General features: G+C 38.3%; 1 protein-coding gene across 3 annotated transcripts in view; it reads left to right on the forward strand.

The window, feature by feature from the left end:
- Positions 1 to 21,268: 21,268 nt before the first annotated feature.
- RTKN2 (rhotekin 2) overlaps positions 21,269 to 27,067 on the forward strand; it is a 78,696-nt gene continuing 72,897 nt past the window's right edge. For 2 of the 3 annotated variants that reach the window (XM_055308913.1, XM_055308911.1), the window contains exon 1: positions 21,269 to 21,947. In XM_055308913.1, coding sequence (XP_055164888.1) covers positions 21,474 to 21,947 — 474 coding nt within the window. In that variant the 5' untranslated portion in view covers positions 21,269 to 21,473. The remainder of the gene's footprint in view (positions 21,948 to 27,067) is intronic. The other variant, XM_055308912.1, reaches the window with a different exon arrangement.

Here is a 27,067-nt window from a genome sequence, read left to right on the forward strand (position 1 = left end):
TCTTTTTTTGGCAATAATTAGAAAACTGGGTCAGTTGTCAATTTCACAATGGGTCAAAATTAAAAGGCCTCGCTTTTTGGCCTTTTTCATACCCATTGGAGATATTCATAACATAATAGAATAATCCATTTTAATCTGTACAGAATCTTGGAAAAGTCCTACTTTATCTACTCTCCCTGCTTCCCAACCCACTCCCTGTTTATCTCCTGATGAGAGAATAGAGAGGCCAGAGAGCTTGTGGAAGGCCACCAGCGGAGTTGGAAGTAGCCTAGGATCCAGCATAGGAACCAAGAGTTCACTTGCTTCTGACTTTGCTCAGGAAGTTCTCACCATTTCAACTTTCTAAAACACAGTCGTCATCTTACCAATTCTTGGAAAGTTTTGTGGAAGCTTTCACCTCACCCTGCCTCTGCCACTCCTTTGTAAGACCACGATACACAATACGCAGGACACCTGTCTGCTACATAGTAATCGCTGATTTCCTTTTCCTCCTTCATTAGACTGGGAGGACAGGTATTGCGCATCTGACTTTCTGTATCTTCAGTGCCTACATGATACCCAGAAATATTAGGAGCTTAATGATGTATGTATTTAAAAGTTTCATTCAATAGTTATAGTCTCCTCCTTTCTTTTTTTTTTTTTTAATAGTCTTCTTATTTCTAAGACTACATTTTCCCCTATACATTCTATGCTTAGGCAATATAAACATTTATTTTTAAGATTTTATTTTTTAAGGCAATCTCTACACCCAACATGGGGCTTGAACTCCTAGCCCTGAGGTCAATAGTCTACACCAACTGGGCCAGCCAGGTGTCCCATGTAAACATTTATGTTTATTATTGCACCAAACATTTGGACTTTTTGTTGCATATTTGTCTTGCTTGTCTATATAACATCCATTTTCATTGTCAGTTAGCATTATTGGGAAAGAGTGTGTGGTTGTGTCGGGTGGACTCTACCTTCAGCTCCAGTGGTCTCAGGAGACCTGGTCACTATCTCATGTCTTTGGCTGGAGAAATTGTATAGAACTCAAGAAGATGAATCTCACTAAATCCTAGAACGCTTTGGGAACTCTTTTGGAGGAAATTCTCCTTAAGGTAAAACTGGTATCAGTAAATTTGATGTTAGTTTATACCTGTCTGGGGCCACTACCTAGAGCCTGAGAGTGCAGCCAACACTGAGGGAAAAAGAGTTGTGGGGAAAAACAGATAAACATTTGATAGTATCCCTCATTATTTTGAACCTAACCATACCTGGAATCAGTATTATCAATTACAATGCTTTTGGCTACATATAACAAAACATTGCAATAGAAGTGATCATTGCATTTCAGCTAACAAAGGGTTCAGGGGTAGATTGTTTCAGATTTGCCCCACATCTCTTGCGTAACCATGGCAGCATCACATCCTCACGCAGCCATGACTAAAAATAGCAAAGAAAAGTCCTTTTGGGGGTTCCAAGTTGACTTTTAGTATTTCATTGGCCGGGATAAGGTCACATGCCCATACCCTAGCTACAAGGTAAGTTGGGAAGCTGGGTAGGTCACTTTCGACCTGCCCAGTGAGAGATGGGCCTTTCTGGCAAGGGAAAGAATGGTTTGGGGTAGGATGTTGGGGACAGGGGGTGACCATTAGTAGGGTCTACTACACTGATTTTCCAAGTACCTGAGGAAAAATAGTTCATTTTTTTAAGCTACTTTGAATCAGCTTCTGTCCTTTGCAACCAATTATGCCCAATAAAATATTTTATTTTAAAAAATTATCTTATTATAAATCTTAAAATATTTAAGAGAAATTTCTTATAGATAAGTGTGCTATTACCAAAGAAATAAAAATTATAAAGATTGTTCAGTTTTAGAATATGGGTTTGCTGTTCATATCTTCATATAGGTGACTCAGACATTGCCATGTGTTAAGTAGACCACGCACACATTTACTGAGAAGATAACTGAGCTGATATTTCACAAATAGAGTTTTGGGACAATTTCAGCATAAGATCAGTTAATATTTCATAGGGTTCTTCATCTTTATCTTGTTTTCAATTGTTGAGATAAAAATATTTTCAGAATTTAAGATTACTGGGCTCTTTCATCCACCACACATTCTGTAAATGCATGTCATTCCATTGCTCACTGTTTAAAATTTTTTTTACAGAAAAAGACCAAAGAGCATAGACACATAAAAGCTGAACTCAGATGACTGGCAGAATTGGGACTCAGAAATGTTCTTCTCTTCGCATGCACAAAAAAACTAGGCTGCTTTCAGTAAAAATTTTATTTCTTTAGTGCATTTTTTTGGTGATTAACTTTTTAAGGCTTGAATCATTTGCAAATTAGATATTCTTTCCAATTTTTTCTAAATGATGTTGCTTTATTTTTTCAAAAACCAGGACAGATGGCTTGTTTATTTTCAAATTTAATTATAGCTGTACATATGAGGAGCCAAATTGTTATTGCTTTTTGTATTAATTTTCTCAAAAATTTTCAGGCACTTTAGTAAATACTAAATTTCCTCAGCTTTCATAATGGGTTCTGGAAATAGGTATCAGAAGGACAGCTGGACTAATTAGGAATGAGTATTATTTAAGGAATGAGCTTTGTACCCCAACCATGATGTAAAGAGATATCAAATTCTTCTGAGTAGATTAGTGAATAAAACTATAATCTGATCAGGGAACTAAGATAAAGGCCAATCCTAACTGTAGTTTAGAAGTCTCTCTAAAGTCATTCCAATATTTTTTGAATCTATGGTGTAATTCAAATTATATGTTAGACATAATATTTTTTTAGTGCAATCAGTACCTAAAATGATGATAAAAATGATGATAAAAATAGACAAATTGAGAAAAGTTGGGGATAAAATCAAACTTGAATGCGACCAGGCCTCCAGAGCTTCTCAACCTTAGCACTATTGACAATTTATCCAGATAATTCTTTGTTGGGGGAATGGGGTTGACCCACTTCCTGTAGGATGTTTAACAGCATCCCTGGCCTCTTCCGACTAGATGCCAGTAGAACTCCCCTTCATTGTGACAACCAAAAATGTTTCTAGGCATTGACAAATGTCTTCTGGGGTCAAAACTGCCTGGATTGAGAACTATTAGTCTAGATCCTACTCCAATTTACAAGAAGTTCAGAGGACAGAAGAATGGGACATGCAATCAACAAACCTACACTGTGGGAAGTTATGCAGATCAAATGATCTACTTTCTTTTCTGCAAATAAATTGTAGGAAAGAGTAAAAAAGGGATTAAAAGAGACTGAAAAAGAGGCACCTGGGTGGCTCAGTTGGTTGAGCATCTGACTTCGGCTTGGGTCATGATCTCGGGGTCCTGGGATTGATTGGGCCCTGTGTCCTCTGGCTTTCTGCTCTGCTGGGAGTCTGATTCTACCCCTCCCCCCTGCTCATGAAGTCTCTCTCTCAAATAAATAAAATCTTAAAAAAAAAGACTCAAGAAGTGTATCAATCAATTTCAATATATGGATCATATTTTGACCTCGATTCATACAAAGTATAAAAATGTTATGCTGTGATAAGAGAACTATGAATTTGCTGGCTGGATATTTTATGACAGTAAGGAATTATTTAAATTATAGGATTGTGCTTATGTTTCTATGTCTTTTATAGAGCCTACTGAAATATTTTCAGAAGAGGTGATATGCTGTTTGGTATCTGCTTCCAATTCATCAGGGCTGGAGCTGGAAGGAGGGAGCAACTTAGATAAAGCAAGATTGATTATGATTTGATAGTGTTGAACCCAGGTGATGGATTCATGAGAATTCATTAAATTATTCTTCTTACTTAGAATAATGTTTAATATATGCCATAATGAATTTTAGAATATTTAAACATCTTTTTTTAATTAAATAATTTTAGCTTCATACACCATCCTTATACTAGCAGCTTACTTTTTTTACTGAATGATTTATTAGTTACTAAGTTTATTGTCAAGAGAAAAACACAATGCATTTGCTTTAATCTACATTTGGCAGCTCTATTGGTCAACTTAAGTATTGTTAAGTCGCTATCTTATATTAAGTAGAGCAAAATCTGACACAATGCCCAATATAGTAGTTTTCAGGTGGTGGCCTTTACCGATCCTAGAGATCCACAGAAGTACTTTCAGAAATATTTGATTCAAATATCACTGTTTTAACATTTCCAATTATTTTTAAAAACTGCCATTTAAAAAACTCAATTTGAATATCTACCTATGTATTACCACATGTGCATGTTAATTTGATTTTCCTAAGATTAAGAGTGAAGTTATTTCTGTTAACACTGTTTTGTTGAATAAAAAACACCCTGAGAGGGGCATCTGGGTGGCTCAGTGGTTGAGCATCTGCCTTTGGCTCAGGTCATGATCACGGTGTCCTGGGATCGAGTCCCACGTCAGGCTCCTCACAGGGAGCCTGCTTCTCCCTATATGTTTCTGCCTCTCTGTGTGTGTGTGTCTCTCATGAATAAATAAATAAAATCTTTAAAAAAAAAAAACACCCTGAGAGTACAAGGTGAGTGGTTGAAAAGCAGTATAATTTCCATTACTAGTTTATGTGAATCCAAATTTTTTCATTGTTTTCTAGCTCATGCCCAAGACATGGGTGTTTAAAGTACTTTATGACTGCAACTTGCAATCAATACCCAATATTAATATTTTGTTTATTGTTATTTTGTATCAATATAATACTATAGAAGGTAATGGAAGCTTTAGTTCTCACCTGAATCTTTATTAGCTCCTACCAAGACACTCTAAATTCAAACTTTAAAAATATCAGTCAGGATACCTGGAGAGAAGAGAAGTCAACTCAGGAAGATTGAAGATATTCTAATGAAGGGCCTTCTCCCTGATATATGAGCTGAGAGAAGGGAAACGACCAGCCATAGTGAGGTACCTAAGGTCTAGCAACAGGGGAAGCCATTGGTGTCCCTATGCCTAGAAGGGTAAAGAGAAGAAGTGATACTACTGAAACCCAAAGGTAGCTTGAGTCTTGAAGTAGGCATACAGCAACGACTCAAAGCAGGAAGGAATGAGGAAGAAACACAGACCCCTCTAGTCCCCCATCCTTCAACTACTACCAGTGCCTCCTTCTGGCTGAACCAACCAGAGGCTAGCAGCAAAGGAGTTTGGGAGATGCGGGTCACAGGGGTCAGCCTCCACAACACAGCCCAGGATAAGGGCAGAGAATGGATGATGGGCACGGATGAACAATGAATAATCAGAAACCGCCCTTTTCCCTCAAATTGGCAAAATGAATATTTAAAATTCTCAGGCTAATGATGTCATGGATTAAATAACAAAAGAATGAAATCAAGTAAATCCTTCAATCTTGGGTGACACTTGGGTGACCCATAGGAATTAAAAGCAATCCTTGTTTCAGCTTCTTCTTAAAGATTCTGTTTATGTGAACAGGGTCTACATACTTCTAATAAGTTCAACATTTTCATCTTGTGGTGATCTGTTGATTCAGCTTTGTTCTCTCCCTGGGGTGGCCATCTTGTACAGTGTAACTTGTACAGTGTGGCTCCAGCAACTTCTACTTTCAGTGGCATCTGCTGAGATGGCTACTATCTTGTCTGCTTCTTAATGACAGGTTGCCACCAGTTGCTGAGTGAGGATGTGCCCTCACTGCAAGGTCCCTTCAGGTCCACTTCTTTCTGCAACCCCAGTGCCACTCTCGAGGCATGCAGGGATCCACATGCTGCTCCCAAGCTATGTTGGGTTCTGGGAGGGCTAGCAAGGACCTGTCCCTCTGGGCATGGAAGGGGGTGCGGGGATCCTCTCCACTCCTACAAAGAGGTGAGGGAAACTGTTGATCCCTTTTCCAGCACATTTACTTACTGAGACAAGCATCCCTTCTCTGAGGCCTCACTGCTTCTCCAATCTCTATCCAGGAGTGAGTCCTAGGTCATCCTGATCTTGGAGCCTGATCTGGGGTTTCCTTCTTTCAGGGACACATAGTTTCTAAGCTCTCTTAACTTCTCATACTTTTCACCTCCCCTAACCAGTTGAATCTTACCAAGTTTGAGAGTGGTGTCTGTGGTAGAAACTAGAGTTTTGACATTTTTTTTCTTTATAGCAAAAAAACATATGGCTCTAACCCTATCAGACACAGGCTCTCCTACTGTACTTCTCTTCTATCACAAGGGGAAAGGTAGTGTAGTAGGCTCTAGAGTCAAACAGACCTGGTTTAAGTCCCAGCCAGGTTGGCCATTTATTAGTTGTGTGAATTAAGCAAGTTACTTAATTTGTGAGTCTTCCTCCCTTCCTCTCATGTATTCACCTGCCTCAGAGCTGTGAGGATCAAATAAGATAGAACATACATCACCCTAAATATCATCACTACAGAATGAAAATACCAAGTAAATATTAGCTGCACCTGCTGTTATTATTATATGTAAAGTCTCTAATTCATACTTTATATCATGGAGCTACTGAAAAGATTAAGTAGTACCCAAGCAAACAGACTTCAATTCCATTTTTAAGTGGGGAGAATATTTAGAAGGCATAGAAAACAACAACAAAAAAAAATGGAATGCTTTCATAAGCACATTATTTAGTTAGTATACTAAGGTCCATAGAAATAATTTAAGAGTAGGTACGTAAGCTATGAAATCAAAGCCATTGGGAAGATACATACTACTTCTCAGTAATGTAGGTAAGAAAGGAACTGGCTCCAATTAAGTTAAGTGATAAATTTAACATTAAGAATAATTGGTTAGAATTTTCAAGAATTGTGTTTTCAGGTTAATAATTCTGTTTATCTTAATTCTGCAGTTATTTTCACATTTTTCCATTTTAATGTTCAACTGTAACTTAGCAATTGCTAAATGAAGTGGTAAATTCTATAAATATATAGAGAGAATGACATTTCTCAAGTACAGTAACCATAGAAGAGCTTAACCCCTTGTCATAAATCTACCATCTCTTCGACATGCCTATGAGTCAAAGACTTAATTCTTAAGAATTAAGACTTATTCTTAATCGATATTTCAGATTCTTATTCTTTACTATAGCTTGCAGGTAACATGTTTCTTGCTGATATTATATCTTCTGCTAAAAGATAAGTCAAATAATTTGATTCTTAATCTCTTGGGTTCTAGCTTAAATTAATAAGAGATTTGTATAGCAAACATAGAGTCACAAAAATTGAAACCAGGGTACAAAATAATTAAAAAATGAAAGATGTTTATGTACCCTTTTATACTTTTAGCTAAACATCTTGAAAATAATTTTCCCCTAATCAATAGTTTAATAATGAGAGGAATGTTTGTGCTCTGAAGTCAAATATCATTAATTGTAGAATAAATCAATTTTCATAAAATATATTAGAAGTAGAACTAATAAAATTACTGCAGTATTATCACATTAGTATACAATAATTAAAGAGAAAATGAGCACATCAAATTTAAAGGATGAAAACATGATTTATAATATCCATAAGGATTAACAACTTACAGGAGAATCACTTATTTATACAGTTTTGGTTTATTAAAAAATAGAAGTGTGAAATGACTAAGACGTATTGCTGACTGACCTATTTTAGAAAAAAGCAAGTTGATTATTAGGAAAGCAATTGAGAGCCAAGAGAAATAATCTATCCTAATTGATCATTAATTAGTTTTGACTGGTTATTCTTGCTAGACATTTGTATGAAATTATTAATATCAAAAGTACTTCAATAATTTAGCCAAGTATTTGACACAAGTTATTTTAATGATACATGAAAGATATCTTGTTAACATTCTAGAATGAATAACTTTATTCATACCATCATAAATATGATGATCATAATAACAGTTTTAAATTTGTAGTCTCATTTTTTAAATTAATTACTATGGCATCAGACTGACATTTTACCTAGTGTTGTATAACCTTTTGATATTAATCTTGTTAATTTAAGTTTTGAAATGTAGCCACAGAAATAAATAATGATGATCCTAAAAAATTATTTAATGTTACAAAGTATATGAGAGTATTGAGGCTGAGGATGGAGGTGGCAAGGCTTTTTGTTGTATTTTTCATCTGAAAAATTAGAGATATTATATTCAACAGATGAAATTGTATGTTTGATTATACTTCCAACTTTTGTCCAAAAAAACCTGCAAATAAATTCAACAGCATTGAGGCTGACTCTTGGCTTTAGACAGGAAAATGTGACTATTGTTCAAGAGCTTTATCTTAAAAGCTAGATCTTGGTTTATATAAGAAGAGAAAAATTGCTGCTACTACAAAGAAGAAGTAAAATTACTTTCTCAGTGGACGAAGGACTATATTTATTCTGTGGTGGGCACAGCTATAGCATAGTGTAATCAAGGAAGCACTTCATTTAAAAGACATTGCAACTGTCACAACCACTGAGCCCCTGGTTGATTACTGTCTTGTCTTATCCAAACTATGACAACTGGATCTTGGAGGCAGGAAAACAAGTAGCTTGGTAGGATCTTCAGTCCTGAGCATCTTTTCTTTTTGTCCTAGCAAGATAAACATATGGAGATGGCCTTTGGGGAGATCATGTATTGCAACCTGGATGAACTCTTGCCAATACTGTAAGCAGTATTGAAATGATGGAAAAAATAAATATTGCGGTAGTTCATCATTAACAATCAATTCAGGTCCTGAAGTAAATGTTGTCATGGAAAAGGCCACATCAGAAAACAACTGTGTGAATTTTTTTATCATATGTTGGAATTGTGTATCATGCCATATAGTATTATCAATGTTTATACAAATACATAAGAAATAAAAGCTGGAAAGTTATCATAGTACCAAAGATGTTTTAGAAGGGATTATCAGGGATGCCTGGGCGGCTCCGTGGTTGGGCGCCTGCCTTCCGCTCAGGTCGTGATTCCAGGATCCGGGAGTGAGTCCCACATCGGGCTCCCTGCCAGGAGCCTGCTTCTCCCTCTGCCTATGTTTCTGCCTCTCTCTCAGTCTGTGTCTCTCATGAATAAATAAATAAATCTTTTTTAAAAAAAGAAGAGATTATCAGTATACCCCAGTAGTATATTAAAGGTACTTAATAAGCAGTAAATTCTTTTGTTATTTTTATGTTTTATAATGATTACATTGTTTCTACTCTCTTCTACAAAACTGCAGAATAGAACTATGTAGATATTCTCTAAAGCTTGTTCCAATTTCTAAAATTTTAATGATTAAATCTTCTTTGCTCTGAAAATTCTATAATACATTTTGCCGATAGTCATAAAATTCTGACCTGATTAAACCATGAAGAAGCCATCAACCCAGACATTTTTTTGCTAACATTGCTTACAATAGATTTAATTCTATACCTTAGAAAAATATAGCACAGCATCTGCCTTGTACACTTGGTGATAATTACTAAACCATTCTCGTATTCAAAATATACCCAGTAAAATCTTCTTTTAACAAATCTAATCTGTCATTCATTAAAATGAATTTTCTGGGACAATCAAAATTTTTTCAGGGGAAATATCTTGTTGAGTAATAAAAAAGTGGTTAAATGCTTAATCAATAATTTGTTTCCTCTAATGAGTTAAGATCTAGGAAAAAAATCAATAAGATACATTAAGGGCGTTTTAAGTATTTTTTTACTTCTACAGATACTTTCAACTTACACAACTCATTTTTGTTAACACTGCGTTATGTTAAAAAGCAATTTATGATAATCCAGATTTCCATAGCCATTCTTGTAATTTTATTAATTTTATGAATTTGAAACACAGCTAATAGAACAAATTTAGTTTTCGTCAATATGTCCAAAAGTGGAAACAAATTACAACTTAGATAATAAAATACATATAATTTTGTACGTAATTTCTATTATTAGCCTGATCATAAGAAAGTATTAAACAAGGAAGCAAGGTAGACTTCAATTAAATAAAAACTATACAGAAAAATGAGATATTGGGCATTGGGAGAAAAATTCTTTCAGCAGGGAGATCACCAGTTTTCTTTTCTATTTAATATGAGTATCTTTCCCTAGGTACAGCATTTTTTTTTTTGTTTTTAGATTTTATTTATTTATTCATGAGAGACACACACACACACAGAGAGAGGCAGAGACACAGGCAGAGGGAGAAACAGGCTCCGTGCAGGGAGCCCGATGTGGGACTCGATCCCCGGTCTCCAGGATCATACCCCGGGCTAAAGGTGGCACTAAACCGCTGGGCCACTGGGGCTGCCCCTAGGTACAGCATTTTAAAAGAATATTTTCATTAGACACTTTTAAAATATGAATCCAGTATATTATTAGTATGTGAATTCTTCAAAGTATTTAGTGTTACACATTAAGGAAGACACATTAAACTTGCAGGTAAAATCTCAGAATTTATTTATACCATGTTAGGGAGAAGGAGGGACATTGTTATCACAACATTCACAAAACAAAGAATTGAAACTTCAAATGATGAAGATATTGTTAGGACATGAAAAAATAAAGATGTATATCTGATGACTATATCCTCAAACCTACATAAGTATCCTTTCAAGAAGTCAGAACCAGGGATCCCTGGGTGGCGCAGCAGTTTAGCGCCTGCTTTTGGCCCAGGGCGCGATCCTGGAGACCTGGGATCGAATCCCACGTCGGGCTCCCGGTGCATGGAGCCTGCTTCTCCCTCTGCCTGTGTCTCTGCCTCTCTCTCTCTCTCTCTCTCTCTCTCTCTCTCTCTCTCTGTGACTATTATAAATAAATAAAAATTAAAAAAAAAAAAAGAAGTCAGAACCATGGTATTTGAGTCACAAGTGACAAGTTTTGTTGTTTGTTTGTTTGTTTGTTTTGGTGACAAAGTTTCTTATTGATACTATACACTATCTTATACTTTATGTATTTCGGCTGAAGAATTTAGTGCATGTTTTATAAATGAATGGTTTCTGTAAGTAATAAAGAAATAGTTTGAATAAATGCAATTATCTTCATGGCAGAGTTAACAAATGGAAAAAAATTAGAGCAGTGGTCATCAATACGTAAGCTTTCATCTAGCATTAGCTATTATTTAACACTTAATTGGAGCATAACTAGTCAGGAAAGCTTATACAGCTCAAAATGAATTCTAAATATTTTAGATTTCCCATTGAAAACTGGAAAGGACAGAGATAAGTAATCCAATCCAGGTGTCTTACATGTAAGGAGCTCAGATTTTCGTGTATAATTATTCATTACACATCATCATCATTATTGTGATAGCACCAGTCAACACAGCACTTTACAGAATTAAATGGAGCCTGCCCTACCTGCCTGGCCATTCATAATTCAGCAAATGACAAGCCAAAAACAACAATCCTGTAAGACCTGGAGTTCCTTCTCATGAACAATTTTAGTGTTCAGTTGATGGTCTTTGTGAACTAGTGTACAGCTGCCAAATCGGCTCAAAAACTCTGGAAAGTGGTCACAGGATGTTTTCCTGCCTTTCATTTTCAGAAAATAATAGGAAGGGTATTTTTATAAGACTTTATGATTTATTCTTTCTAATGTGGCGCTCTTGATGGAAGACCAGGGTCAACTCCAACAACTCGAAATTTTGTGGTGAGGAAATGGCTGAAGAAGTTTGGAAATAAAGCAGTCTAATAGGCTTGGCTCTGGAACTTACAGTAAGCAAGCCAACTTCATGATCACCTTGATATCACATACACAAAAAATGTAATTTTTAAGGCCACAAAATAAACTTTTTTTCTTCCAAAATTACCTTGGGTTTTATTTTTCTTAGTTTTAATTTTTTAACTTACAATAAAATTTCAAAAGCATTAAAGACTTTTTAAAGAAGTTTATGCTTGCAAAATAAAGTGTGTGTAGCTATTTAGATATTTTATTTATTTTTTATTTTTTATTTATTTTTTATTTTTTTAGTGGAGTTCAATTTGCCAACATATAGCATAACACCCAGCGCTCATCCTGCCAAGTGCCCCCCTCAGTGCGCATCACCCAGTCACCCCAACCCCCCACCCACCTCCCTTTCCACTACCCCTTGTTCGTGTCCCAGAGTTAGGTATATTTAGATATTTTAGATGGACATGTCACTACTTCATGCTGAAATGGTCAAGTCTTCATTACACTATTAACTGATTTACTTCTCGGGTTTCATAACTTCCTTAACATCTTCTTCTTGGGATTGGCCTTCTATTGATTGGAATAAACCAATTCAATGCTGTTAATGATACTACTGGGATATATTTGCACCTCCTTTACATTTTTCAGACATCTTCACAAATGTTGTATACCAAAACCAAGGCTGTGCAGCAGACAGGGGAAGAATAATCAGTCCTACGTGACAGGTGAAGGAACTTGGGTTTAGAGACACCAAGCAACTCGGCATGTGGATACTAGGTGACAGGTCTAAGACTATACTTTAAATCCTGTCTCTCGGTTCTGTACTTGCGTAAGTCAGGGTGGTCTACATGATTCTGTAGCAACAAACAATTGCCCCCAGAGGCTCAAAACAGCAAAGACATATCTCTTGCTCTTAACACATGTCTATCACAAGATATCTGGGGCTCTCTTTAGTTCTGTCCCTCTGCAACCCAGGATATTGTACCATCTACTACCTGGAAAGTTGCTTGTCCCTGGGACAGAGGGAAACAAAATTGTAGCAAATTGCGCACTTGCTCTTAACGTTACTATACAGACACTTCTATTCATGGTTCATCAGCCAAAGCATGCCTCACAGTCATGGCTAACTGCAAGTGGGTAAACCTATGAGGAAATGAACCAGATTAGAAGTATTCTGTGAATGTCACCGATTACAATAGTCCTTCAAGGTACCAAGTATTCAATCCATTCTCCTTCATATAGGCAATACATATTCACCCTCCCTGAAGAAGAAAACCCAAAAAGTGACATTTAGGGAGGAGGGCAAACACAAAGAACAGGATCTATGGATGAGACTACAGTGTAGTCCCTACATCACAGAGAAATGTGCTTCATGTCTGCTGTGGTTCCTCTCGAACCAAAAAAACCTTTAAACTAAAAGGGCAAGTCATCTGCTTGCCAAACATCCAGTATACGCTGGTGAAACATGTTCAGGGCAACTTCCAAAAAAGAAAAGAGAAGAATGGGAGACACAACACTTTTGTCTATAGCAAGTGTGAAATCCCAGGGGGCAGGTATTTTAAGAATCCTCTATCCCAAAGGGAGAGAAAAGGGTTTTCCAATTTATTTATTCTCCATTGCTCTTTGTTCTATCTTCTGAAAAATTTCATCTTTGTACAAAGGTGAACAATGGTAACCTTACTGGGACCCTGAACAACTTTTTTCAGGTGGTAGGAGAAAAACAAAGATAATATAGCAATTTTCCCTTAAGACCAAATGTGTGCAGTTTAAGACTGCAGTACAGAATATTATATACTTCTTATATTTTTGGTGTTTAAAATACTCTTTCCTCTGGACTTCTGTATCAGCAATATGGCAGTCTTCATGAACTGAGGTTCCTCTTATTATTGAACAAGTTTGTGTAAAACATAAATTTTCCATAAAGTATAACTTTTGTAGCATTGCTAAAATCTCAGGAAAGAGGAAATATCTTTTAAGGAACTAAAACAACCAAAAGAACCCCAAAATAAACAAAACAACCAGGAGTTGAAACCAGAGCTATAAGCTATACTGGCACACGTGCTATGCACATACACATGTGGTTTTGTTCTGCCAGTGGCAACTAGAAGGACCTGCACCTGAGATTTTGGTATTAAACCTAGGAATTTGAGCTAAATGGTCTCCCATTTCTAGGGCCTTATGGATCCCAGCAAAAGCTTATGCAAATCTTCTTTGGAAGAAAGCTGAGATTAGCTACCTTCGAAAGTCCAATGTAAGGTTACAGAACACAAGGAAACAAGTCACCATGAGTAAATGTCAGTGGAAACATAAATTAGTATCCCCAAAAACCACAAATATTAGAATGACCAGCTACAGAATGTCAATTATGAAAAATATTGAAATAAATTAAAAATAGAATCAGATGAATGCTCAGGCAACAAAAGATTACCCAAAGTGACAAGGAAGATATAAAACAGTAACAAAAGTAGACCTCTTATAAGTGAAAAATATAATTGTTGAAAGAAAGAAACTCAGTGGTTAAATTTAAGGGAAAATTAGACTCAGATAAATAAATAGGAAGATGGAAAAAATACTCAGAATACAGCCACAAAGAGGCACGAAAATGGAGAATATAAAACAGTGGTTAGGAGATGAAGAAATAGGATAAGATTTAACTTACATCTAATTGTAGTCCCTAAATGACAGGACAGAGAGAACACAGGAGAGGCAATTTTTAAAGAGTTAATGCTTATAAATGAAGGCCATAAATCCAAAGTAACAAGATGTATATGTAGTGAGATAAAGAAGTGGTTAAACACTAGAAACATTTCCTTTAAAATCAGGAAGAAGACAAGCATGTTCACTTTCTCAGTTCCCATTTAACACTGTATGAGCTGCTTGTCCTAGCCACTGCAGTAGGTCAGGTAAGAATAATCAGAATTAGAAAAGAAAGAAACAAAATTGTTAAAATTCACACTTAGTTGTCTACATGGAATACCACCCCCTGCCCTCTGCAAACTTACCATTTATTAGAAATAATAAGAGAATTTAAGTTATCAAGGATCAACTGGTATTTGGATATAATACCAACTAAAGCAAATCGGGGTTATTTTTATACACTAGCCACAAACAGAAGACATATTTTAAAGCAATTATTTAAAAAAAAAATAAAGCAATTATTTACAGCAGCAAGAAGAGATATAAGGAATCCAAAAATATATGGAACAAAAGATACGTAAAACCTCTATGGAAAAGGTACAAAGCTTTTACTGAAAGACATTAAGGAAGATCTACATTTGCAACATACATGATGTTCATGGATAGGGAACGCTCATGTAAGTTTCTTCTAAAGTCAATACAATTCTGATAAAAAATTCCAACAGGCTTCTTTGTTGTTTCTTCAGAACTTGAGAAGTCAATTCAAAATTTTACCTGAGAGAGCAAAGGACCAGTAAGATCCAAGATAGAGAAAGAAGAAGAAACCAATGGTGAATATCTAGAAGGAGAACATCTCCAGAACAAAAGCAGGAAGAGAAGAATTTGTCCTCAGCCTAATTGATGGTACTATGCCATCATAGTACCATAGTACCATATGAAGAAAAAAAAAATTACTGGAGAAGGAATTGAGTCTGTCTGGGAAACAAGAGTGGATAGGAGGGGCTGTGAGGGATGGTGGGAAGTGGAGGCAGCAGAATCAGAGAAAAATTGGAGGAAGTGAAGTGAGTCTGCAAGCATGTCTCTCTGTCAGACATAGACATAGCCAGGTTTTGCAGTGTGATGTTGTTAGATATCTAAATCAGCAGTTTTCCAAAATATTTGTTCAAAATTCCTAAAAGAATTAATTTTTTTTTGCCTTTTAATGTATTCTTAAGGTGGAATTTGTTATGTTTTAGCATATATTTAAATAGTTACAAGGGATGTAATTGCTGGTGTACTGAAAATAATTATAATTTACAATTTAAATCATTATATTTACCAAGTGTATCTAATGGAATCCCAAATGTTAAAGATTTGATATTCAGCCACCATCAGAAAAGACATGAACCACTTTATCTCTAAATGGGAAATTTTACAAGTTCCTTTTCCTACTTGAACTTCTATTTTTATTCCACTTTCCCCATAGACTTTTATAATTACATAAAATATTTTTGTGCTTGAGGTCTTCACTGTTCATCCTATCATGTTTCTCTTCAGCAAGCATATAAATGTAAATTGGAATTTTATACATTTTTACATTTCATGTGACTATAAGATTCAATGGTCAAGAGTTTTCTTTTGGTTTTCATTATTAAAATTGTTAGTAGTAGACAATTAATAACAAAATAAGCATATTACAAATTATAACAGATGAATATTAAACTTTGAAAATAAAATTTCCCTGGAAATGAATCTCATAACGAGATAGATGATCCCTTTTTTCCTCCAATTAGTTAATGTATCCATGAGCAAATATTAATGATAGAATGAGATAGTTCTTTTTTTTTAAAGGTTTTATTTATTTATTCATGAGAGACACAGAGAGGCACAGACATAGGCAGAAGGAGAAGCAGGCTCCCTGTGGGGAGCCTGATGTGGAACTCGATCCCAGGACCCCTGAGCCCAAGGCAGATAGATGCTCAGCCACTGAGCCACCCAGGCATCCCTAGAATGAGAGTTCTTAACATCAAGTCTACATGTGCCATGTAAGCCCCTGGTTCCTTGACTGTGGCAACGTCAACACCAATGAATTTAATTGTCCCTTTGGCCTCCACATGGTTTTTATACCATAGAGCAATGCTGTAGTAGGGATGGCTAACAGCGATACCTTTCTTTTGTCAAGTGGGAAAAGGTGGCTGAGAAAGGGAGACCAACGTGAAGCCCAGAGAGCAGGCACCTTAGGGGGATCAATTTTAAGATGAGGAATGCAAGTTGAAGATCTTAACAATGATTCCTTTAAAAACCTATAAAACTTTGGAAAGGTTTTTTGTGCCAAAGTTTGAGGACCATTGATTCAAGTCATGCAACTAATTCCTCTGGCTGATTTGCTTTCTCAGTAAGGAGCCCTCTGATTTTAATGTCATTTGGATGTCCTCAGGCCTATGGGTAATACGCAGGTCGCATTAACAGTAACAGTTCAAACTGCACTTCACTTCGTCCCCACCTGCTGACAAACCTCTCATCCTTTGCAAATTCTACCTACTTCACCTGTCATCCAAGATCCCAAGTAATGGCTCTTCTTAAGTTTTCACAGATAAATCCACATGGCCAGTTTTCATCTCTCACTGGGCAAAGGCACCAATGCATCACAGCTGTACTTTCACACTTTCACATATTACAATGTACTGGAAATGAATCAAATGTAAGTCAAATTTTGGAAACCAAAAAAATATATTGTTGTTTTGCTAAGTAAGTATCTTTTAAAATACCGCACATTCTCAGCATTGTTTAACTTGCGCAAGAAAATTTCAAATATCTTAGAATGATTCCTCTTATGACATATTTGAAGCTCACAAAAGATTATATGCAATATATATATATGTTACTAGGTAAACATTAAAATGAAAATCCAGGAACCCCTTACTTAGTTTAAAAACTAAAACATTACTAGCAGCATTTGCATGCTCTGTTTCCATCCCATCCCCTTGCCTTTCTCCCAGAGACAGTCACTATTTTGAGTTTTGCTCTTAGCACCCTCTTCCATTTTAAATAGAAGCTTTTTATCACACGTACATATTCCTAAACAATAGATTGTTTAGGTTTTTCTTATTCAGCTTTGGAAAACTTTAATATTATATGTACTCCTCTGTAACTTGATTTCTTCATTCAATATTTTCAAGATTCAGTTATAATGTTACATACATCCATGGTTTACTTATTTTTACTGACATATTTTATTGGGTACACCATCACAATTTCTTTAATCCATTGTCCTGAAATGAACATTTGGATTGTTTTATATTTTTGCTATTACAAACATGTTGCTGGTACACATTTATAAGAATTTCCCTAAGTATATACGTACCTGAGAATGGAATGGCTTGGTGTACCAAATTTTTCCAAAGTAATTGCACAAATTTACATCACCTCCATCAGTGTATAATACCCTTTGACTTGTAAATTCACCAGTCTTTAGTATTATCAAACTTCTTAATATGTACCGATATGAGTAACTATAAAATATTGTCTTGTTGGGCTCTTAATCTGTAAATTGCAAATTTGCAAATTTACAGATTAAAATTGATAATAAAGTTGAGCAACTTTTCATGTTTTATTTGCCATTTGGGTTTATCTCCCACAATATGTCTACCATAACATTTGACCAATTTCCAGTTGGATTTTTACTGATTTGTAGTTCTTTATAATATAATCTAGGTACTAATTATTTTTCGGTGGTGGGTACATCTTGAATATAACCAACTCTATTCACATAAGCTTGTCTCATTCAGTTCTCAGGTATTGTACATCTGCCCATAGATGCTGATGTTTCCTTCCTATAGTAACAGTGCCTCAAGTTTGTGTGGATAACTAGTTTACAAAGCACTCTCACAAATCTTATCTCATTTGAGTCTCCCAACAACTTTTTAAAAACTAGCTGGGTATTATTATAGTTGTTTTATAGATAAGGACACTGAGTGGCTTGCCCAAGGTCACAGAGCTAATACGTCCTCAGATTCTGTATTCCATATCCTCTTTATGATTATATGATGCTTCTGCTGTTTGTAGATTACTGCCTCATCATTTAAGCAAATGCTGTACTTCTGCTTAGCATCTTTACTTCAGTGTCCTTTCTTTCTTCCCCCTCTTTTTGTATATAATTCAAAATATAGCTCTAGTATATGAAGTTCATTTTATTTTTTTTATTTATTTATGATAGTCACACAGAGAGAGAGAGAGAGAGAGGCAGAGACACAGGCGGCACAGGCAGAGGGAGAAGCAGGCTCCATGCACCAGGAGCCCGACATGGGATTCGATCCCGGGTCTCCAGGATCGTGCCCTGGGCCAAAGGCAGGCGCCAAACCGCTGCGCCACCCAGGGATCCCTGAAGTTCATTTTAAATGCATTACCTACAAGATAACAGATGAATAAAGGAAGCACTGAGAGAATTTTTAAGAGAGTCTAGAAGGATATTAGAAACCACAACAGTTATCTGTTCCCGGACAAACCACATTTTTAAACATAATGGGTCTATTATGTACTGATTAAGTTCAGTATTTTCCTTTCTTTTGGCCTTTGAGAGATTTAAAAAGATGAATGCAGGGATTAAGAGAAGAAAAATTTGCTTTGATAGTTATTAGTATTATCTAAATTGGCTGCCCTATGTCAAATACTGATTTCATATTTATTATTAAATATTATCTATTTGTTATATTAGACATAACAAATACTTACAACTAGTCTTATGTGTTGAACCTATCATGGGAAGTAATATTGGTAGAACAGTAATCCCATCATTCACCTTTCATTTGAAGCTTTTACACCTGGACTATTGGGTGGGCATCCATTGACTGTGGGAGCCCAAGGAAGGTGTTAGCAGCTCTCAAATGAGAGATGCCCAAATGCTATTTTTCAAAGAGCTGAAACAGTAAAAGATTATACTTCTTACTTTCTGGGAGTGGTTAAGTTCATTCATTCATTCATTCTTAAGCTAATCAAACTACTCATGTGAAATCTTTAACCTTTTGGTAGTTTCCATTTCTTTTTATGTACACCACATACACCAGAGAAACCTATGTTTGATGTAGCTACCAGAAGGACCTGGGGATAAATAAGGAAACAACATTTCTGCTCTGAGGTATTTTAATCACCATATAATAGTTCTATCTTAAGCACTTCCTGGACACATCCCTTGATGAATAATAAAGAGATAGGACTACATCATATCTTCTCCAAAGAGAAAAGTCTTTAATAGCAACTGTCAATTCCACAGATAATTACTAAATATGGTTTTTCTAGATCTCTTTCTTCAAGTATTATAAATAAATGCATCTCCAGTTAGTATTTACTCATCAAACATTCCTACAACCGTGTCCAATTTAAAACTGGTTGGCTTGCCTCTGTTTCCATGAAGTGATGGCTTCTATAAGTATTTTGCTTCGAGTCTGAGGGCTGTGAGTGTTATATGAAAAATAATATATGTCTGATGATGTGCTCCCTGTATTTCTTTTATGAGTCAGGGACTCTATAAGGCTCATGCAGCTCACTTTGAGTAGGGATAATTATACCACAAAGTGGTGAGCATAAGAGAGAGGTGTGCATTGGGGGAAGGGTACCTAATGACTTTGGAATTCAGATCTGTGTTTGGAGAGAATGAGGTGAACTCATTGTGTTGGTAATTTTGAGCTGTACGTATTTTATAGTTGTGTGTAAGGATATGGGTCATTTCTAATGACCCATACATTCCTAATGTAAGGGAACTGTCATTCCTAGCTGGGCAGCTTCTAGTATCATCTATTCCAGAGGGCCTCAAAGAAGCAAATTACCTATTTGAGAGGATGGGCACTCTTCATATTTTCAGAAGTAAATCTCCAAGCCAACTGCCTAAAAAAGAGCCTTGTGGATAATGTGACCATACAATCTAATACTCACTTTGGACAGGTGCAAGACTGGTGGGACACTGGGACAACACACCTAAGCAGGGAATGTCCCAGGCAAAAAATAATAATAGATAAATAAATAAATAAATAAATAAATAAATATATATATATACACACACACACACACACACACACACACACACACACACCCAATTATGGAAGGAAAAGTGCCTAAAGCCTTCTATGAGGTGATGGTGGGAGAGAGATGATTTGGTTCATTTTGCACTGTGGAGAAAAGAATGTCAGAAGTCAAGAGAAGAGTCCTGGGCAGCCCGGTGGCTCAGCGGTTTAACGCCGCCTTCAGCCCAGGGCATGATCCTGGAGACCCGGGATCGAGTCCCATGTTGGGTTCCCTGCGTGGAGCCTGCTTCTCCCTCTGCCTGTGTCTCTGCCTTTCTGCCTCTCTCTCTCTCTCTCTCTGTGTCTCTCATTAATAAATAAATAAATAAATATAATCTTTAAAAAGAGAGAGAGAGAGGAGTCCTGTTGTCTTTTCAAGGATAAGTCGGGATAGGCCAGGACACGGGATTGTAAGGACCTTACAAAGGGCCTGAAATCTTCAGCACTCTAGTTTTTAAAGATTCCATACCTTCCCAATATGATTAATAATAAAAGCCTTTAAGGAGTCTTTGTTTCGGATTTTAGGGACAGCCAAAAATGGGGCTCTGGGAAAAGACTACTTCACTCTGCCATCACCTTGGATGATGATCCAAGGTGGCTTGGTGGGGAAGGAGTAACGACGAGAAAGTATTTTGCAAGAAAAGAATGGACTACTTTCAGAAAGAAGTCTTTGCCAGAAGAACAGACCACTTGGGCGTGCGTGGTGGGGGATCTGCAATCACAGAGCAACTCCTGGGGCTAAGAAAACACCTGTGAGACGCCAACGGTATCTCACCAGCCGGCCTGACCGAGTGACCCCGGCCGACCTGGCCGTGCGCGCCGGGACCGGGCCACAGGCACCTGCTGCCACGTGCGTCCGCGAGCCGCCCGAGAGCCCGCGGGGGGCAGCCCGCCTGGGGCCGCGCGGCGCCGGCACCGGGACGCGGGGAGAACGCGCTCCGCGCCCGCCGGGGACGCGCCTCGCACGCCACCAGCACAGACCCCGCGGGGTCGGGCGCTCCCCGCGCCGCCCTGCCCACTCGGGCCGCGGGCCCGCCCACACCCCAGTCGCTGCCTTAAGCCGGCCGGCCGCTCCCGGCTCCCCGCTCCCCCGCCGCTCCCCGCTCCGAGCCCCCCGCGCGTGCGCCCTGCGGCTGGAAGCCCCGCGCCCCTCCCCCCGCGGCCCGACTTGGTACGGCCCGGACGGCGGTTGGCGTCCTCCGCGGCCCCGGCGAGCGGCGGGCTTTTCAAATCTCACCTTCGGAGGAGTGGCGGCGGCCCCGGCGGCGGCGCTGGACATGGAGGGGCCGAGCGGGAGGGGCCCCGAGCTGCGCCTGGCGGGCCTTCCCGCCCAGCAGGTGAGTCTGGCCTGGTGGTCGAGGCCCCGTGTCTCGCCTTCAGCCGCGGCCGGAAACAGGGAAGGGCCGCGAGGCCGCCCTTGCGAGGCTCCACGGGGCCCGAGGTCTCCTCAGCCGCCACGGCCCCGACCTCTCCCGGAGGAGGCGCGAAGGGAAAGCGGTGGAGCCCGCCGGCGCGTCCGGGCGCACCTGCCCGCAGCTCCCGCCGCCCTCCGGGGCTCGGACCCCCCAACCCCGAGGCGACGCGGGGGGCGGGGCATAGAGGCTCCGGCCTGCGCGAGCGGCGCGCCCGAGGCCCGGGGAAGACGGTTTGCTCGACGGGAACACGAGCCCTGGAGCCGCGGCTCCTCAGCACAGAAATTTGAGAGGGCGGGGTCGGAGGAGCGACCCGCCGCCCGGGAACTTCAGGAAAAGGTGCTTTGATGGTGGGTGGGCGCTTCTTGAATTGGGTAAGAGGGGAGTTTGCTGTTTCGCCGTGTAAAGCGTGCGTTAGAGACCCTTTTACTTCACGGAGACCAACATTTTTTCCCCCTTAGGGAAATCAGTCCTTAAAATGTTACATTTGCCCCTTAACCGTGACTTTAGAGTCTTAAAACTGCTGTCATCAAGCTGGATCTTCACTTCTATTTTAACCTCCACCTTCTCTTACCTAATTCTGAGAAAGATTAGACCCTATGAAAATGCCAGCTTTGTAGGTCAAAATTGGTAGGCTATTAGCAATTTTATATGCTCCAGCCTATTACCTTTGCTTAGAAACCTATTATCTTTTTTTTTTGAGACCTCAAGTAGATACAAAATTGTTAAGAAATCTTCAATGATACTGAGAAAAATAAAGCAAGACATTAAGAGTCGTTATGCAGAGAAGTCTAACTCCTTTATTAGTAATGCTGTTTTTGAATTGCCGGCATTTTCAAAAATTTCAGACATTCTGATGTAAGATACTTTTTTTTTTTTTAAGATTTTATTTATTTATTCATGAGAGACACACACACACAGAGAGAGAGAGAGAGGCAGAGACACAGGCAGAGGGAGACGCAGGCTCCATGCAGGGAGCCTGATGCAGGACTCGATCTTGGGACTCCAGGATCTTGCCCTGGACCGAAGGCGGGCACCAAACCGCTGAGCTCCACCCCCCCCAGGGCGCCCCCCCCCACCCCACCCCCAGGCTGCCTAAGATAATTCTTTTCTGTCCTGTCCCTTTTGTACTTTGGCTGTCTCGATTGTTAACAAAATCTTGATTTCTAGTGAATTGGCAATTTGTTGAGGTTCTCGTGTGTGTTACACAGGTGTTTGTATAGTCGTTCAAGTAAATTTAGCTGCTTGTGGCAGTAATATTTAGGAATTATACAAAAGAGAGAAGAGGATAAGGTCATGAAAGAAGCTACATGGAATGAAAATAAATATTTAAATATACACAACGGCTGGATTATTTACATGTGAGAAAGTGTAATATTTAATGATTTTGAGGCATCAAGAAAATAGTTGAGTTGTGGAGTTCCTTCTGTTTGGATCTTGGATAAAAATTACAAAATAGTAATAGGTTTCAACCTAGTGTTTGCTGTTTTTCTTTTGATCTTAATGAACCTGCCATCTAATAGGGATATGACCAAAGATTCTTGAGGTAGTTGGAACACTAGTAAAAAACCACTACTTAAACCTTGGAGTCATCTGTGAGTACACACAGCATAGGGTATTCTATGCTTTGGAGTCAGATTAAGGTCAAATCCAACTCTGCTTGTTGTACAAAACCTTGAATACATTACCTGCTATTTCTAAATCCTTGGATTCCACAGTTGTGAAGTGGGTAAAATGCTTATTCCAGAAAGTTGCTGGGAATTGAGAACCTCTTTAAAATACTTAGCATAGTACCTAACACTCAGAATGTGCTTGAGAGAAAGCTATTTTCTTACTATCTTTTGTCCCATTCACCTGAGATGTTTGGGCAGCAGGCCAAATCCAAGGACCCATAGGGGTCTTGTAGGACCAGCCAAGAGGGTTCTTGGCTTCCTACAGGATGGAAACCCTACATGACCCACAGGAGGTGAAATAGTTTATTGAAGATAACAGAGAGAGCAAATACAGATGAATGTCCAGGAGACTTGGAAAGAAAAGGAGCATATGTCTTAGTTTGGGGCCTGGAAGTTTTATTGAGGATGATGGTCTGGTGTATGTGTCTTCTCAGGCATCCAGAAAACGATTAGAACAAAGATTAGTACCCAAAGTGTCATTGCTGGGAGAGGGGGGTGGGGGTGGGTGTCTTCGCGTCAAGATGTCTAGCACTGGTAGTCTGGAACACACATACGGTAGATTCCTCCAGACATTTTCATCTGGTTCTTCCTTAGATGTTATCTGTTCTAGAGAAATCATAAGTTGCTTCCCGTACAGGGAGGATGTGCATTATTTGCACTATAAGCCATGTGTAAAGTGGGGTGTGGGTACAGGTCCTAGCAAGAATGGAAGCAGGAAAAGGAGCAAAAAGATTTTTATGGAGTCCTTCAGTTTCCTTGTCTCATTATCTCATTTCAGTAATATATACAGAAACATGAATTTAAGAATTATTTCTCTAATGCCATTCCCCAGAATGACCACTATTAATGATTTCTAGACTTCTTCTGTACATAACCAATTCTTAAAATAACACACCATTTCTTTTTTTTTTTAATTTTTATTTATTTATGACAGTCACACAGATATATAGAGAGAGGCAGAGACACTGGCAGAGGGAGAAGCAGGCTCCATGCACCGGGAGCCTGACGTGGGATTCGATCCCGGGTCTCCAGGATCACGCCCTGGGCCAAAGGCAGGCGCTAAACCGCTGCGCCACCCAGAGATCCCCACACCATTTCTTTTACAAGGATGTATGCTATATATACCCTTGCAGTCTTTTTCATCATGGTCTCTTAGCTAACATGGTTTACCTATATCCATTAGGTGGGTGATAGCTTCTATATGGATCACTACAGTTGTCTTAGTGGCAGTGCAACATTTTTTTTTTTTTTAAGTTGGCACTTAATTTCAAAACTAAGGCCATTTTCTTCGCATTTCCTTTGTTCCATTCTAGGTCTTCAAACCTAGTATAATCTAGATTTGCACTTTTAAGTTCTTTCCCTATTTCATTTTTAGCCTTATTCTGTCTGTTAATTTTTATCAGCCTGACTTTAGATACTTACGTGATAAGGACCGTGCCATAAGCCTCTGTTTGACTTATAAGGAAGCTCTTTAGAAAATTGAAGAAATGGCAAGAAGAAGATTTTTCTTTGCTTTTTCTGGAGACTTGCTTTTAGACACTTCTACAAGGGATGGATATATGCTTTTGTCTTGAGTCCTACTCGGTCTTGACTCCGCCATTATGGTTGAGGCAGGAGCAGTAAAGATTTTAGCTCCCTACTGTTCCACTCCGAGGTTAGTAAACATCATCCTTAAATGCTCAATTTGTGCCCTTATTAGATGATCATTGTTCTCACTGTGGATTAACACATCAACTCTTACCCCAGGAGCACTTTGTACACCTTACTAACCAAAATTAAGTTCTTTGATTCCATATAGACTTTCTTGGCTGGAGTCATCACTTGACCAGAGAGGTTTTCTCTGTGTGTGAAGTACAAATGTGTACTAAAAGAAGTTGCATGGAGAATACAAAACTGGCTAACATCATGGCTCTTTTTTTTTTTTTTTTTTAAAACCCCGGTACATTCGAAAGCATCCATACACTTAACAGTTCATCTTCCTCATGTCAGCCCTCCCAGATCCACATCTGCTCACTGTAGAATAGGGGAGATGAGGTTATAGTTAAATATGTATGTAAATTTGGTTGGGTTAGAGCTCAGCAAACTATATCTGTAAAAGAACAGAGAGTAAATATTTTCAGCTTTGTGGACCACATGGTCTTAGTTGAAATTACCTCTGCAATTGTAGTTTGAAAGTAGCCTTAGATCATACAAGTGGGCATGACTGTACCACACAGTACAAGTTTATTTACAAAAGACAGGCATTGACTGGGCTATAGTTTACTGATCTCTGCTCTAAAGGATAGAATTCTAATATTAATATCTATTAGATAGATCTCATTTCCTTAATGAATATTTAATCTCACAGATAAGGTGACTTAATAAACAAGCCCTAACTTTGCATTTCATTTCTGCACTATTTCCCAAGCCTCTATAATTTTAATGTCTTTATCAGTGAGGGATGAGAAGACAATCTTCATTTATAAGATGGAAACCCAGGAAGCCCAAACTGATTCTTTAATGTATTTGTGGCCACCTACTGGCTCCTTAAGATTGTTGCAACTCTCCAGATTGTGATGGAATTTCAAGTTCTACAGGAATGGATCTCTACACTGGCTATACATTGAATCACCAGAGGAACTTAAGAAAAAAAACACCAAAAAACTCAGGCTCCACCTCCAGAAAGTCTAATTGTTTTGTGATGAGTCTTCAGTTTAGGTAGTTTTATAAGGCCCTTCCCCTACCAGAGGTGATTCTAATGTGCAGCCAGCTTTAAGAATCACTGTGCTGGTTCATCTGGCTGCCTCACAGTAACATTTAAAAAGCAAAATTGAATTTAATGGCACCAGATGGTATTTGTTTATATTTGAGTTGTGGGGTAAAGCTATTCATCCTGACTTCAAGTTGCTCCCTGTGTGCACTCTCTAATACTAACCAGCCTGCCAGAGTTTATTTCTATAGACATATGGGCCACATAGATAATTCTTAATTATTAATTACATTAAAGAAGAATTTACTTTGGGACTGGCAAAGTCATAAAAAGATGAAATGGAATTGTTGAAGTTCAGCCATGTTTAAAGAAGGAAAATCTGCAAACGACTACATTTATATAGTATACCAGTTTTGAGTTATACTACTAAAGATGGTTTTTATATGGTAATTACATGATGTAATTACACAAGGTAATTAACCAGATCTGTTTTTCTGCATGTGAATAGTACGTTTGATTGATTTGGATAGTCAAGTTAAATCATCTACTGCAGCTTCTCTTCTAGGGCAGTTTTCATAGACTTGCTCTTGTGACTTTTAGGTTTTCTTCTTGAAAAGATTGTCTTTTTAATGTCTGGCACTTTTTTTTTTTTTAAGATTTTATTTATTTTTTTCATGAGAGACACACAGAGAGAGAGGCAGAGACACAGGCAGAGGGAGAAGCAGGCTCCTCACAGGGAGCCCAATGTGGACTTGATCCCAGATCCCGGGATCACGACCTGAACCGAAGGCAGGTGCCCAAACTGCTGAGCCACCTAGGCGTCCCTCATGGTGACTCTTAAAACTAAAGTAAACATATCCAAAAGTACATTCTACATATCCATTCCATCCAATAGCTAAAGCTTCTAACATTTTCTAGGCACAGTGCTTTCACCCTTCTGAGATTTTATTTACATTGCTTACCATGTCTGCTAAACCTTAGTCCCTTTGCCAGCTTCTTCTGTAGAAAATTTTTCCTTGGTTAATTCAGTGTCATCAAACACATCTTGCCATTCCACAATACAACCTATATAATAATACATACATGTGCTGTGTTGT

The sequence above is a fragment of the Nyctereutes procyonoides genome, unplaced genomic scaffold (genome assembly GCF_905146905.1).
Source record: "Nyctereutes procyonoides isolate TBG_1078 unplaced genomic scaffold, NYPRO_anot_genome, whole genome shotgun sequence".
In the NCBI taxonomy this organism is placed as follows: domain Eukaryota; kingdom Metazoa; phylum Chordata; class Mammalia; order Carnivora; family Canidae; genus Nyctereutes; species Nyctereutes procyonoides.